Below are 14,277 nucleotides of genomic sequence, written 5' to 3'. Positions count from 1 at the left end.
AGTTCTGTCCATTCATATACAGTACTGGCAAAAGTCTTAGACAGCTAGTTTTTTTTAATACAAATTTTAATTTGGATTTTATTTTGCCTTCTGCATTAGTGCGTCAGGAGAAAAGAGCAAATTTTAGATTTTCAAGCATTCATTTTCCAAAAAATTGTATGTTAGAGAATTTTTTGTAATTCTTTAAAGAAATTAACGTATTAAATAACAGATCACTCTTCACATAAAAAATGTCATTGCTTAGTAGGTATATACCCCAGTGTATGATTGAACAAAGATAATAAATGGGTGCTAATGATCAATGACATAATGAACTGAATGAATTAAACTGATTAAACTGGAACAGAAACGGGTGTAGAAGGAATCAAACTGGGCGAAGAACAACCTAACTAAAAGTTGAGGGTGTAGCAAATGTAACAATTCAAATAATCAATTCTTACATCATGGCAAGATTGAAGATAGCAACAAGACAAAGATGGTCATCCTATATCAGTAAGGTCTCTCCCAAGCAGAAATTTTGCAGCAGGCAGGTGTTTCAAGATGTGCTTCTGGTAAAACAAAGAAATGGGCAGGTTGAGGGCCAGAAATGCAGTGGTTGGCCATGGAAACTGAGTGCAGTAAATGAGAGATACATCAAACTGGCGTTTCTTCTAAATCAGAAGAGGCCCAGCACTGCTATCAGCTCTGCACTCACAGAAACCACCAGAATCCAAGTACACCCGTCTACAGTCCACAGAAGTCTTGTCAGAAGTGGACTGCTGACAAAAAGCCATTCCTCCAAACTGGAAACAAAGCCAAGAGGCTCACTTAAACACAAAAACACAAGGACTGGGCTGCTGAACAATGGCAGCATGTGCACTGGACTGACACGTCAAAATTTGAAATTTTTGGCTCAAACAGGAGGCAGTCTGTCAGTAGAAGAGCTGGATAAGTGTCTGCAGACAACAGTGAAACACAGAGGAGGATCCTTGCAGGACTGGGGCTGCATTTCTGCAAATGGAGTGGGTGACCAGGTCAGAATTGATTAAATCCTTGGTGCTATGAAGTATAAGCAGATTTTCATTCATCGTGTAATACCATCAGGGAGACACCTGATCAGTTCCAACTTCATTCTGTAGCTGGAGAATAAACCCCAAAACAGGCCAAGGTCATAAAGATCTAAGTTCAGCTAAAAGAAAAACAAGGAGTTCTGTAACAGATGGTATGGCCTCCACAGAGCCCTGATCTCAAATTCATTGAGGCTGTCTGGGATTACCCGGAGAGACAGAAGCATGCAAGACAGCCAAAGTCTGCAGAAGACTGTGGCAAGTTCTCCATGATGCTTGGAACAACCCACCAACCAATTTTCTTATAATATTGCACGATAGCATACCTAAGAGAAATGATGCCCTTTTAAAGGCAAAGGGTGGTCACACGAAATATTGATTTTAGGTATTTTTCTATTGTTTGCTGCTCTTTAAAGTTTTTTTTGATATTTAGAAACTTTACCCTTCATTATTTTTGAAAGCATCTTCACTTTACAGAATGCCTAAGACTTCTACACAGTACTGTAATTCTAACTACTTGTTCATTTTCAAATTTAATCTCTCCACTATAGCTTCAATCAGAAAGCATTTTGGAAGGGTTCCTAGCCAAGAGGCAGCATATAAATACAGTGACATTGGACAAAAGGGTGCAGATTAAAATGAAAAGTAGTATTGATCAGTAAACAACACAGAGCTGTTTCTTAAAATTCTTCCACTTTCACAATTAGCATTCTCAAGTTCTTGGCCAATGTTGTCTAACTGACTTTCACTGTGGTCACGTCTCTAAGCTCTGAAACACTTTGCTTCCACAAGGCAATTAGAGATTAATCCTGCCCTGCAGGATTTTTGAAATGGAAATGATCCTTCTGATAAAAACCTGAAATTTTGCCTTCATGCCTGCAATAGCAGAGTATTCTTTTTACATATTTATACTCAGCATAATTCAAAAAAAGGCATTCATTCTATCTGCAAGGTCTAGAACACCTGACCTGAATACTTACTTTTACTCAAATGTTTTAAGTAGACACAAGGGATCATTAGTTATATTCTACCTACAGCTTTAGGATACTGCAAACTTCAATGGTCACACCCTAAAGATGGAATCTCTACAAACATGCAAGTCATTTTCTCAAGTGGTGCTCTGGATGCCAATGCCCTTACAGCTTGCAAAATACGAAGCAGAAATGGACTAAAAATAACTTTGATGCAGAACTTGTTCCACAGCACTAAAGACCAAGGTCAAAGGTGAATAATGTCTTATCTGAGAATTAAGACATGGTACATGACAGTCGCCTATATCATCAAGTGGTAATACTTCCAAAGATTAACTGAAGTTAGATAAGGTGGATTCCACTTAGAAAAAGAAATGTTGGGTCCTAAAGTCACACTTTCACTGTCCTGCTGAAGGGTCACGGCCTGAAACTTTGTACTTTTTTCCATACATGCTGCCTGGCCTTCTGAGTTCCTCCAGCATTTTCTGTGTGTGGTTTGGATTTTCAGCATCTGCAGATTTTCTCCTGTTCATTGTTTTATTCATATCTATCACAGAACTGTTCCTATACATCTCTAAGAAAATTAATAACAGGCCATAAGTGACCTTTAATTACAAGTGTCAATAGTAACACAAGAATAGGAGCAGGCTGTTCAATTCTTGTGTTAATTCCCCTATTTAATCAGATCTTTGCTGATCTGCATTTTAACCCCTGCCTTGGCTCCTTAATATACGACTAAAAGAATCATGGTTTTGAAGACTTCTATTGACCTCCACTATCACAACTGACTTTTAGAGGTAGAACACCATATTTCCACGACATGCGCGAAGAAGTGCTGCCCAAACTCAAGCTCTAAGCTAAGTGATCCAGACCTTTGTTCTGCATTTCCAATACCAGAAGAAATAACCTCTCTTGCTTTGCCTATCCACTCATTTGATCAACCTAAGTATATATCTACAGAGATGAGTGTAAGCCTTGTCTGGGTAATTTGTCCACATAATTTTTTCCTTTTTGGTTCAAGAGTATAGGAAATCTGCTCGAGTCCCATTTGTGACCACTAATCCATCCAGAGATCAAAAGGCAGTTCTCTATATATGATGCAAACAGAACCCTACATAACTTATCTTCCACTCCTTTGCATTTCAGCACTAAAGCTTTGATATTCGAAAAGCCTGCAAAATTATTTTTGTCCCTTCCTTTGAGAAATTTCTTTACTTGGCACTAAAGTGATCATTTAGAGCTGCAAACTATAGCAGCTAATGAATGCATGAAAATAACCAAGAAATAGCAGAGGAAAGTTCTGTGTTACGATGTGAATAGGCTTTTGACCCTTAATGGCTATGCTGATCATGCCACCGAATGAAATAACTGCAAAGGGATTGTAGACTCAGCCAGCTCCATCATAGGGACTAGCCATGGAGGATATATTCAAAAGTGCCTCATTAAAGCCCCTCACCATCCAGGCCATGCTGTCTTCTCATTACTGCCATCAGGGAGGAGGTACAGGCGCCTGAGAATGCACGCTCAATGTTTTAGGAACAGCTCTTTCCCCTCTGCCATCATAGTTCTGAAGGGTCCGTGGACCATGAACACAACCTCACTACTTTACTCTCGTTTTGCACTATTTACTTATTTTTTATATTTTATCAGCTATTTTTAATGTCTTGTACTGTATAGCAGCCACAATGCAACTAATTTCACCACATCAGTGATAATAGAGCTGATTTTGATACAATAAAAATTTAATAAATGAATACAACCCTCTCAGTACGCTTGATTTGCCATACTTTTGCCTATTGACTTAACCTATCTACTTCTCTCTGCAAACACTGCATGCCTCACAACTTGTCCGACTCTGCAATAAATTGTCAGTGGGTGAGAATGGCCCCTCACCTGCCGTGAATACACATTACGAACAGCTGAGGGCTCAGCAATGATGCCTGAAATTACAACGTGCTAACTTGAAAATGACTCATTTATCTGCGATATGATTCCTGCCACCAAACCATTTCGCCAGAAGCACTGATATATTATCCTTAATCCCATCAACCCTGAGCTTGGGCAGTAACCTTTTACAATGACACTATCAAATGCCTTTCAGAAATCTAAACTCAGCCATATTCTGGACTCAATAGTAGTCACAGAGAGATGTAATGATGAAACAGCACCAATGGCCCACTGAGTCTATGCAACCATCAATTGCCCATTTACACTGTCTAGATAGACTTGATTTCTGTCTGCATCAGCAATCCATCTGTATTCATTGGCTCTGCTTGCTTTCCACCCCAACATACTTTAATCTCTGGGAGTAGAGGACACACCCAAGCCTGACCCACTGAATGCATCTTTCTTCTCTGCGCTTCTCAACGTCCACAGCATAGTGTCTATGTTCCTGTTCTCTAACTGCCCTCCATTCACTCACTAAACAGATAACCTTTTTTACAGCTTACTGTTATGATCACCCTGGTTTTACTCTATCATTAACATCCCTTCCCTGCTTTCCCTGCTGCTTCCCAAGCTTCTTTTGTCTGCTCTTCAATCCTGATGTAGGCCCTTGGTCTTTGCCAAAATGCCCCCTGACCTGCTCAGTGTTTTCAACATTTTCTGCTTTTATTCTAAATACATTTCTTCTACTGTTTCCCCATTATCCATCCTGCTAGTTGAAAGTCTCAAAAGATAACATTATATCTGCCAGCTTGATTTTCCTCTTATTATTAATGAATCTCTGTCCTAGATGCTAAGGGACCAGCACCAACTTTTCCTTCTAATAATGTAGAACTCCAACATGTTTATGTATTCCGTGCTGGTTTATTTTCTATATTTTCCTATCAGTATTTTGCCATTACTTGTCTACAAAAATCCCAATTCCCAAGCCTGGCATACTAGCCTTGACTGCAGTTAGTTACGAATGGATTAGTTATCATGTTGAGTCCTTACTTCTCAATGGAATCTTGTTTTATTTTTTAGTATTTTAGATTTAGAATTACAACATGGAACAGGCACTTCCAGCTCAACACACTGCACCACCCAGCAACCCACCTATGTAACTCTAGCCTAATCACAGCTAGATAGATATCTGATGGATAGGGGAATCAAGGGATATGGGGTCAAGGCAGGGACTGGGTATTGATAGTGAATGATCAGCCATGATCTCAGAATGGCGGTGCAGACTCGAGGGGCCGAATGGTCTACTTCTGCACCTATTGTCTATTGTCTGTTAACCTACTAAAGATACTAACTCCTTGAGCTGTGGGAGGAAACCAGAGCAACGTAGAGGAAACACACACGCTCACTGGAAAGATATACAAACTTCTTATGAATGGCTTTGGAATTGAACTCCGAAACCCCAAGCTGTGACAGCATCGCTCTAACTGCTACACCAGTGAGGCACCCAATAGTCTTTAAAACATTTAAAAACTTATGAAATATTTCTGCCACTGGTTATCTACCACAACATCTTTTAATCTAATTGAACCTGGCTTTCTGGAGCCGTGGGGAAGCAGCTACATCATTGTGCCCGAGTAGTGTCAGAGGCTTGAGATCAGGAGTGAGCCCAGGTCTCCAGCACTGTGAGGTAGTGGCTCTACCCACTGTGCTGAATGTGTGTCAAATGGGTTTTCTCCCACTTTATCTCATCTCACATTGACAGCACATCCTTCCTTCTCTTACCACCTAATATATTTATTGAGCTTCCCACCTAAATCCACTATATAATTCGTCACGTGTGAGAGAGGGGAGAGGGGAGAGGGAGGAGAGAGAGATGGATGATTACACTCAAGGGTAATTCTGCCCTCACCATTCTACTGTCAAGGGAACTATTTTTTTTTTTGTAGTAATTGAAGAGGAGGTGACCACATGTTCACTTTACATAAAGCTCAGAATGTCTGCAGATAAGATGGCATCTCTGATTCTTTTAGACTTTAAAGTGGCCAAAGAACAACAATCAGAAATACAGCAAATAAATGACTGCCTCCACTTGCTTCATGTTGATTGAGAAAAGCACGAGAAAAGTAGCTAAACTCCTTTTGAATGCTGTATAGCTTGGCCTGAAAATAAAGACCAAAGAATCCATTGTAGGGGAGAGTGGACATGCAAGCAATTACATCACTAGGATAAGGTAACAGATGAACAGTCCAAACAATCTATGTACTGGAGATTAAAAGGAGGGGTTAGCATGGAAATTCCACTCAAAAACTCTTGTATAATTAGGACTTTTCTGCTACACACATAACATTTATTTATTTCTAAGTAGAATATAAAGAAAACGTCTGTTATGCATCTTCCAAATTTAATTAAAAACACAGGTGCATATCAAAATCTGTGATCATGACTTTAATCAGTAACTCAAAATCAAACATGGAAAATGCTTGCAGCTCCATGTCAGAGCAACAATTTTAAAGTCAACAATTCACACTGCAAAGCCAACATGCATTATCATTAAATGATCACATCAACTCACTACACAGTTTTAAAGTATTAAATGGGATAAATACACACTAAAATCTTCTGATAATGACAACGCTAGAAATACTGAACACACTCAACTATGGCTGAAATTATAGTCAGTGCCCACTCGATTAGATACCTCCTGCAGCTAATAAAGTGGCCACAGAGTGTATGTTTATGTCTGCTGTTGCCCATCCACTTCAACATGTGTATTTAGAGATGCTCTTCTGCACACCACTATTGTAATGTGTGGTTATTTCAGTTACTGTCACCTTCCTGTCAGCTTGAACCAGTCTGACTGTTCTACTTTGACCTCTCTCATTAACAAGTCATTTTCACCCACTGAGCTGCCACTCAATGGATTTTTTTTGTCACACAATCCTCTGTAAACTCAAGAGACTTTTGTAAGTGAAAATCTCAGGACATGAGCAGTTTCTGAGATACTCAAACCATCCCACCTGGCACCAACAATCATTCCACAGTCAAAGTCACTTACGTAACATCTCCTCCCCATTCTGATGCTTAATCCGAACAACAACTGAACCTCTTGACAACGACAGCATGCTTTTATGTATTGAGTTGGTGCTGCGTGTTTGGTTGATTAGATATTTGCATTAATGAGCAAGTGTACCGGTGTATCTAATAATAACGTGGTCATGTGTACATATGGTCAACTTTACTCCTCTCAAATCTCAGTAAACAAATGCAGATTATTATGTCATACAACATTAAACCAAAAGGCACGAGAGGTTCAATTTACTGTCTGATCATGAGAGCAAAAGTGGTTTGGATTGAGATGGTAAACAATGTTAGAATATCTTTTTTTGGTCACTTTCCACAAGGACCAATTAGAATCTGTACAACTCATATGAGTAGGCACAGTCAGAATTCGGCTTGGCTTTGATACTGCTAGAGCTAAACTTGTTCAAGCATGTACATTAAGAGCAGGATCCTAGCTATTTGTCTCCAAGAACAGGATAGTTGACCAACACTCATTGGAATATGCAGAATAAACTCTAAATGGCCATGTTGATAGGTAGCAGTGTTTCTGCTTTCAAAGCTGAACTGGGGCATAACAGCAGTTAAGGAGATGAGGAAATGAAATAACCTTGGCAAAGGGCACTGAATAAAAATAGCTAATTTTAGCTTTCATATCTTCCGAACCTTTGCAGTGAGCAACTCTGTTGGAATCATTCCCAAGAGCTTATTTGAAGGTGCTGGTGACAGTACTCACCACTTTGAGTTCTGGCACAGATCGGCTAAGTGTCCACTCTTGGCTGTTCACAAATGCATCTGCAAAACACAAGCCCATAGCCAAAATTAAAACTCGATAAGAATGTTTGCAAAAGGCAAAGCAACATTTGTCTACCCTTCGCAAATAACAACCGAGAGAGAAAAACAAGAACAGAAAACAGTTTACAAAGGTTACTAAATCCTTACCTACATGAGTTAACTAATCCTAGTTTTTATATAACTAATTCACAAAGTTTGGTTTGACTACAGTAAAAAGCACTGATATTTGTCATTTTTAGAATATAACTGTGTGACTTCAGTTTGCAGGAGTCTGTCTGTAATCTATGAACCTGAAATGAACAAAAACGATTTATCTCATAGATTTGACCTCAAGTCTGTAGAATGGGATAACAGGCTTTCTTCTCACAAGCAATGTTGCCAGAACTCAGTAGCTCAGGCAGCATCTATGGAAATGAATAAACAGCTGACATTTTGGGCTGATATCCTTTTTCAGGACCAGAAAGACAGGAGGAGGACATCAGAATTTTTTAAAAAAAAGGTGGGGAGAGGGAAGGAGGATGGCTAGAAGATGATTGGTGAAGCCAGGTGGGTAGGAAAGGGCTGGAGAGGAAGGAATCTGATAGGAGAGCAGAGTGGAACATAGGAAAAAGAATGGAAGGAGAAGACCCAGGTGGAGGTGATAAGCAGGTGAGAAGAGTTAAGGGGCCAGAGTGGGGAAGAAGAGGGGAGGGGAGGGATTTTTTTTTAATATATGCCAGAAGGAGAAATCAATATTCATACCATCAGGTTGGAGGCGACCTGAACAGAATGTTAGATGTTGCTCCTTCACCTCAAGGGTGGCCTCATCATGGCACCAGAGAAAGCCATGGACTGACATGTCAGAATGGGAATGGGAATCAGAATTGAACTCCTTACATCACAATTCTATGTCACTATAATTCAGTCTGACCACTCCGGTGCACCCAGCTGAAGAAGTTGTGCAAGGTATTCTGATACTCCGCAGAATACGTTCTTTCCAAGTAAACTTCACAAACCAAAACATGATCCTACACCCAAACTAATGATTATAATCAAAGTGAACAATAATCCATCAATGTTTACAGAAAGAAAGATTTGGTTAGTTTCTTCTTATCAAATAGTTCCCGAAGATCTTAAATAGCACCAAAATGCACAGGTCTCCTGTCAGTTCAACATCTCTTCTGAAGAATGAACAACACTGGGCAAATTAATCTAGACTTTATGAAGTTTCTGGAGTCAAATCTGAAACCAAAGGGTAGAAGTACTACCAATAATGTCTTAGCTGATGTTTCTCAGAGAATTAATAGAAATAGCACCAGACACTATCGTTTCTACAAGAGTCAGTCAACGAGCCGGCAGAGTAGAGACCATTACAGTTGCATTGAAAACTTGAATGAGGCAACCACATCATTCACAATCACAGGTCAATATGCAGTCAAGACCCATTTCAAAGCACTGATGGCTCAACAATTTTTTGTGCATAATGAGCAGGTGAATCTTAGCAATTTCTGAGGAAGAAGCAAATACTCCCTTCTCTCCTGGATCAGCAATCCCAAAAGATCATCTGAGTCTTCTCCTGGTAGTCCAGGAATCAACACTGGGCTTGACTGTGCTCTGCCCAGCTCACATTCTGAACTCCTGTTTACTTTTGCAGCACTCTGGGTCTGACCAATTTTGATGTCTCATTGCTACGGCTGTCCACAAACTGCAACCAAGCATCAGGCAGTAAATCCTAAGCTCTGCCCTAGACAACACTGATCACCTATCTATCTCTGATAATCAGAGCCAATTAAAAACAAGAGAAATAATCTTTTAAACATTTAAAAAGCTGATTAACCCAGGTAAACTATTAAAGGAGAAAAACACCAAACCATTTAACTTCACAAACCAGGTTAGCAAATATCTTCAAATGAACGGAACTGCACTAAATTCACCAGCCATAGTTGCCAGTGAAGCTGAGGTGATAGTTATGATGCACTGGGGTCTTCAGCTCTGGATGACTGAGCTCTAATCCTGGACTAAGTAACAAGCGCAGCAGCACAGTGGAAGGTCAGACAGGCCAGTCGAGGAGGAGTGGAAATCATGCTACAAACTCCAACAGATGACTGAATTTTACATAATACATTTAATAGGTGATGCCACCTGCCTTAGAAATGAAGGACCATAAATTAAACTCTACATATAAACTCTTTGCTCAGTAAGCAAACATTAATAAGATAGTTTGTCTGAATAGGCAGTTTATAAAAAACATATAAACCATGTACAGATACACCAATCATATTGGTATTGACAATACTACTGCAGCCTTAATGCAGGAACATAGATTTCCAACAGAATCATTCAGGGCCAGGAGACTATAGCATGGCTGTGAAGGGATGTTAAACTAAAGAGCGTATTTTATTAAACAATTAATTTTACAAATACATAAAAGATTTCATGAAATTATTTTAGAAAAAATAAGGTAGACTATTATTCCTATTGATGAAAAACTAGCAGAAAATCAATACCTTCACTAAAAATAGCTGACTCTTGTTTTGGTGAAGGGAATGACAAGGTCACATTCTATTATTGAAACAAAGAATAAAGGAAATGGGTCAATTATAGAGGCTGAAGAAAATAAATAACTAAATGTGGATACAATCCTACTCAAAGAGTTTGCTAATGAATGTTTGTCACAAATGGAGCCCTTGGGCTACAAATAATGATCCTTGCTCATATTAGAGATATCATATAGTGCAGGAAACAAGTTACAATGGAGAGGAAAAGCACTGCCAGCGAACACACTTCATTACAAAGCCATTACAGATGGCTGGGAAACACAGGAGCCTTCTCAGTGAACCAAGTCAGGTTAATGTCTGTCTGTGCTCTTTTGCTGCAACTAGCCTGATGCGAGTCAGATTAGAATTTCCTCCCGGGACAAAACTGGCTAATCTAAGCACACTCTGGGCAACAGCTGGTCACTCTGCCAGCTTTGAAAGCAGCAAACATTTCCAATTAGTGTCACACTGCAGTAACAAACACTCGCATTTATATGCCGCCTCATTGAGCAAAAGCAAATTTCTGCTTCTATGTATGACACCTCGCATTGACATGATATTTCATTGTAACTCACTTCAAGCCAAGACAGGATATCTTCCAGCTCTTAATGATATACATAGAGCTGGGATTAAATTGCACAACGTCTGTTTTAATGGTGCGGGACATTCTTAAAATGCCGATAATAAATCAGGCAACAATGACGGCTTTCACCAATGGGCCTGTGATGGCAAGAATCACTAGCAATTATACAACGCCCTTGAAGCACAGTAAAAAAAAATCCAAAGCTCTTCACAGATGCACAAACAGAAAATAAATTCTGAGCCAAAGGTGAGATGGCAAAATCTTAACTGAAGAGATGATGAAGGTTTGTAAAGGAGAGGTTGAGAATGAGTCCAGGTCCAGGGAATGAAAAGAAGGCATGATGCTGGTAGCTGAAAATTTAACCTTCCAGGACTGCATAGGGCAAGCAGGTGGAGATGGAAAGGGGACAGTCCAGCAGAGGTTCCAGGATTCAAGTGAATTGTACAGAAAGGTCACAATGGTATGCATCTCAACAAGAGATAGGAATCACACATTTTGGAATTTCTCAATGATCAAGAGTAAAGGTTCTATGGAACTTCAAGTCAGGAGAGTTTTGAATGAGCAGAGGGAATGAAGACCCTGAGCAGGGATGGGTATGGAATCTGTGGCTTGGGAGTTACGGCTAACCAGGACTCATAATTAAACTACATTATGAAAACTGGCAAATGCTAGTTTGTTCAGGTTCAAATGCTTGAAACTGAATTACAGATCAATGACAAGATGAGGAAATTTGCAAGATTTTATATGAGCTTTCATATCCTCTGTGTTTCAAACAACTTTCTAGTCATTGTGCTCCTTTCATTCAGATTGTTTTTTCTTGACCTCAGGTCATTCCACAGATTGTGTTTCTTATAAGTTGTCACCAGAATATAAAATACTGATTAAATTCAAAAAGAGGCCATAGGGCACACCAGGGCAGCCTAAGCACCAGAAGGACAATATATATATTTTTTAAATTTGCTTTTACATGATCTGGAAAATATTTAATAATCTTTATTTATACTTAGACACTGAAATTTGATTACTTGTCTCAGAATAATTAGGAAATTGTGCTTTAAAATTGCAACTAAACCAACACAAATTATATCTTGTACAATTAATTTGTTGAATCCAACAGAAAAAATAAAACACTGCATATATTTTCCTCCCATCAGGATGTATTCCTCAATATAACCCAGTGCAATTTTACTAATGCAGTTGATTCCTTTTCATTTTACAGAATTTAAGCATTTAAGAAGAGTATAGAAGTCTGTCCTTGGCTTATGTACATCAATAGCCTAGCCAGGTGGCTACACATTGAGGAAATGGAAGTCGTCTGAAGAATGAGGGATAGATCTGTATGGAAAACCATGGTCACCAACATCTGCATCGGATATGGTACCTAGATGGACAGACATACAGTCCTGCAGACTGTTCAGTCTTCAGTACAAAGTGCAACATTTTAATATTACTATTAACATCTAAGACTGCAGGAGTTCAAATCACTTTGCACTATCACTCTACATCAATGGTTCCTAACCTTTTTTTATCCTATGGACCCCTACCATTATCTGAGGGGTCCCTGGACTCCTGCTCTACACTAATGTCCACCATTAATTGCTAGATTAAAGCCTAATACACTTCATTTTGATTGGATTGATTCCACATGAAAAACCTGCAACGTAGTTAAATGCAAGCTTTGTGGTAGGCACTTAATCTGAATGTTGCACAACAACTTACTTTCTAAAGGGATGTGTAAAAATCCCAACAACACGCACAAAATGCTGGTGGAACGCAGCAGGCCAGGCAGCATCTATAGGGAATTTGCATGGCCCAGATACAAATGTTGGAAAATTGCTGGAACTGGAACAGAGCAGTGCTGGGCACTGACTGTCACCATTATATCTACATGGCAATGACAGCAAGTCAGTGGGCCAAATAATGACAGGCTAAAACTGTTCATGCCAAACTCCATGTTGCACACGTAATGTATTAACCTGCCAACAGTTGGCAGGACAGCATCGATACATTTCCAATCCAATAAAGATGCACACAAATAAAAGCACATTTATATACAGTTGCAAGAAAAAGTTTGTGAACCCTTTGCAAATACCTGGTTTTCTGCATTAATTACTCATAAAATACGGTCTGATCTTCATCTAAGTCACAATAATAGATGAACACAATCTACCTAAACTAATAACACAAACAATTGTACTTTTTCTCATCAATACAAAGTACACCATTTAAACAATCACACTACATGTTCAAAAAAGTATGTGAACCTCTGGATAAAGTCTTCTACAAAAACTATTTGGAGCCAGGGGTTCCAATCAATGAGATGAAATTGGAGGTATGGGTTGTAGTGATACCCTGTCCCATAAAAAAGACAGAGTCAGGTTACTGATAGCCTGCTCTTCTCAAGGAAGATCTGTTTCTGTGCACCATGTCTCAATCAAAACAACTTTTAGAGGTCCTCAGAAGAATTGTAAAGATGCACAAAACTGGAAAACGCTACAATCATTTCTAAAGACCTGAGTTTTCTTCAGTCCACATAAGAGAAATTGTCTACAAATGTAAGAAATTCAATATACTTGCTACTCTCCCTAATTTTTATCCCACAAAAATTACACGAAGAGCACAACTTACAATGTTGAAGGAGGTGAAAAAGAACCCAAGGGTAACAGCAAAAGGCCTGCAGAAATCTCTGGAACTTCGCTGTTCTTGTGTCCACTAATAAAAAAAACAATGATCAAGAATGGTGTTCATGAACTACTGCTCTCCTAAAAAAACATTGCTGCATGTTTCAAGTTTGCAAAGGACCACCTGGATGTCCCATAACACTTCTGGGACAATGTTCTGTGGACAGATGAGAGAAAAGTTGAACTGCTTGGCAAAAATGCACACTGCTATGCTTGGAGGAAAAAGAACAATGCACACTAACACCAAAACCTCATCCCAACTGTGAAGCATGGTGGAAGGAGCACCATGATTTGAGGCTACTTTGCTGCACCAGGGCCTGGACAGCTTGCAATCACTGAGGGAACAATGAATTCAAAATTATATCAAGACATTACAGGAGAATGTCAGGGTTGTGGTCCATCACTTGAGGCTTAATAGAAGTTGGATGATGCAACAAGGCAGTAATCCAAAACACAAGAGTAAACCACAACAGAGTGGTTTAAGAATAAGAAAATGTATATTTTGGAATGACAAAGTCAGAGTCCAGACCTTTACTAATTTGAGATGCTGTGGCATGACCTGAAGAGGGCTGTTCATATATCCCAGAAATATTGATGAACTGAAACAGTTTTGTATGGAGGAATGGTCTAACATTCCTCCTTGCCATTGTGCAAGTCCGATCAGCAGCTACAGGAAATGGTTGAAGGAGGTTATTGCTGCTAAAGGAGGTTCTACCAGTTATTAAATACAAGGCTTCACAC

At 39.3% G+C, this 14,277-nt stretch overlaps 1 protein-coding gene across 6 annotated transcripts in view; it reads right to left on the bottom strand.

Annotated features, from left to right (window-relative positions):
• The window catches only part of agap1 (ArfGAP with GTPase domain, ankyrin repeat and PH domain 1), a 649,558-nt gene that overhangs the window by 381,738 nt on the left and 253,543 nt on the right, over nt 1–14,277 (bottom strand). For all 6 annotated transcript variants that reach the window (XR_009511654.1, XR_009511655.1, XR_009511656.1 and 3 more), the window contains exon 2: nt 7,698–7,756. Coding sequence is in view for 3 of the 6 variants with exons in the window: in XM_059967178.1 (XP_059823161.1) it covers nt 7,698–7,756 (59 nt within the window). In the remaining 3 variants the exon portion in view is untranslated. The remainder of the gene's footprint in view (nt 1–7,697; nt 7,757–14,277) is intronic.

Source organism: Hypanus sabinus, chromosome 4 (genome assembly GCF_030144855.1).
Source record: "Hypanus sabinus isolate sHypSab1 chromosome 4, sHypSab1.hap1, whole genome shotgun sequence".
Taxonomy (NCBI): Eukaryota; Metazoa; Chordata; class Chondrichthyes; order Myliobatiformes; family Dasyatidae; genus Hypanus; species Hypanus sabinus.
This window is presented reverse-complemented; position numbering and strand designations above follow the sequence as displayed.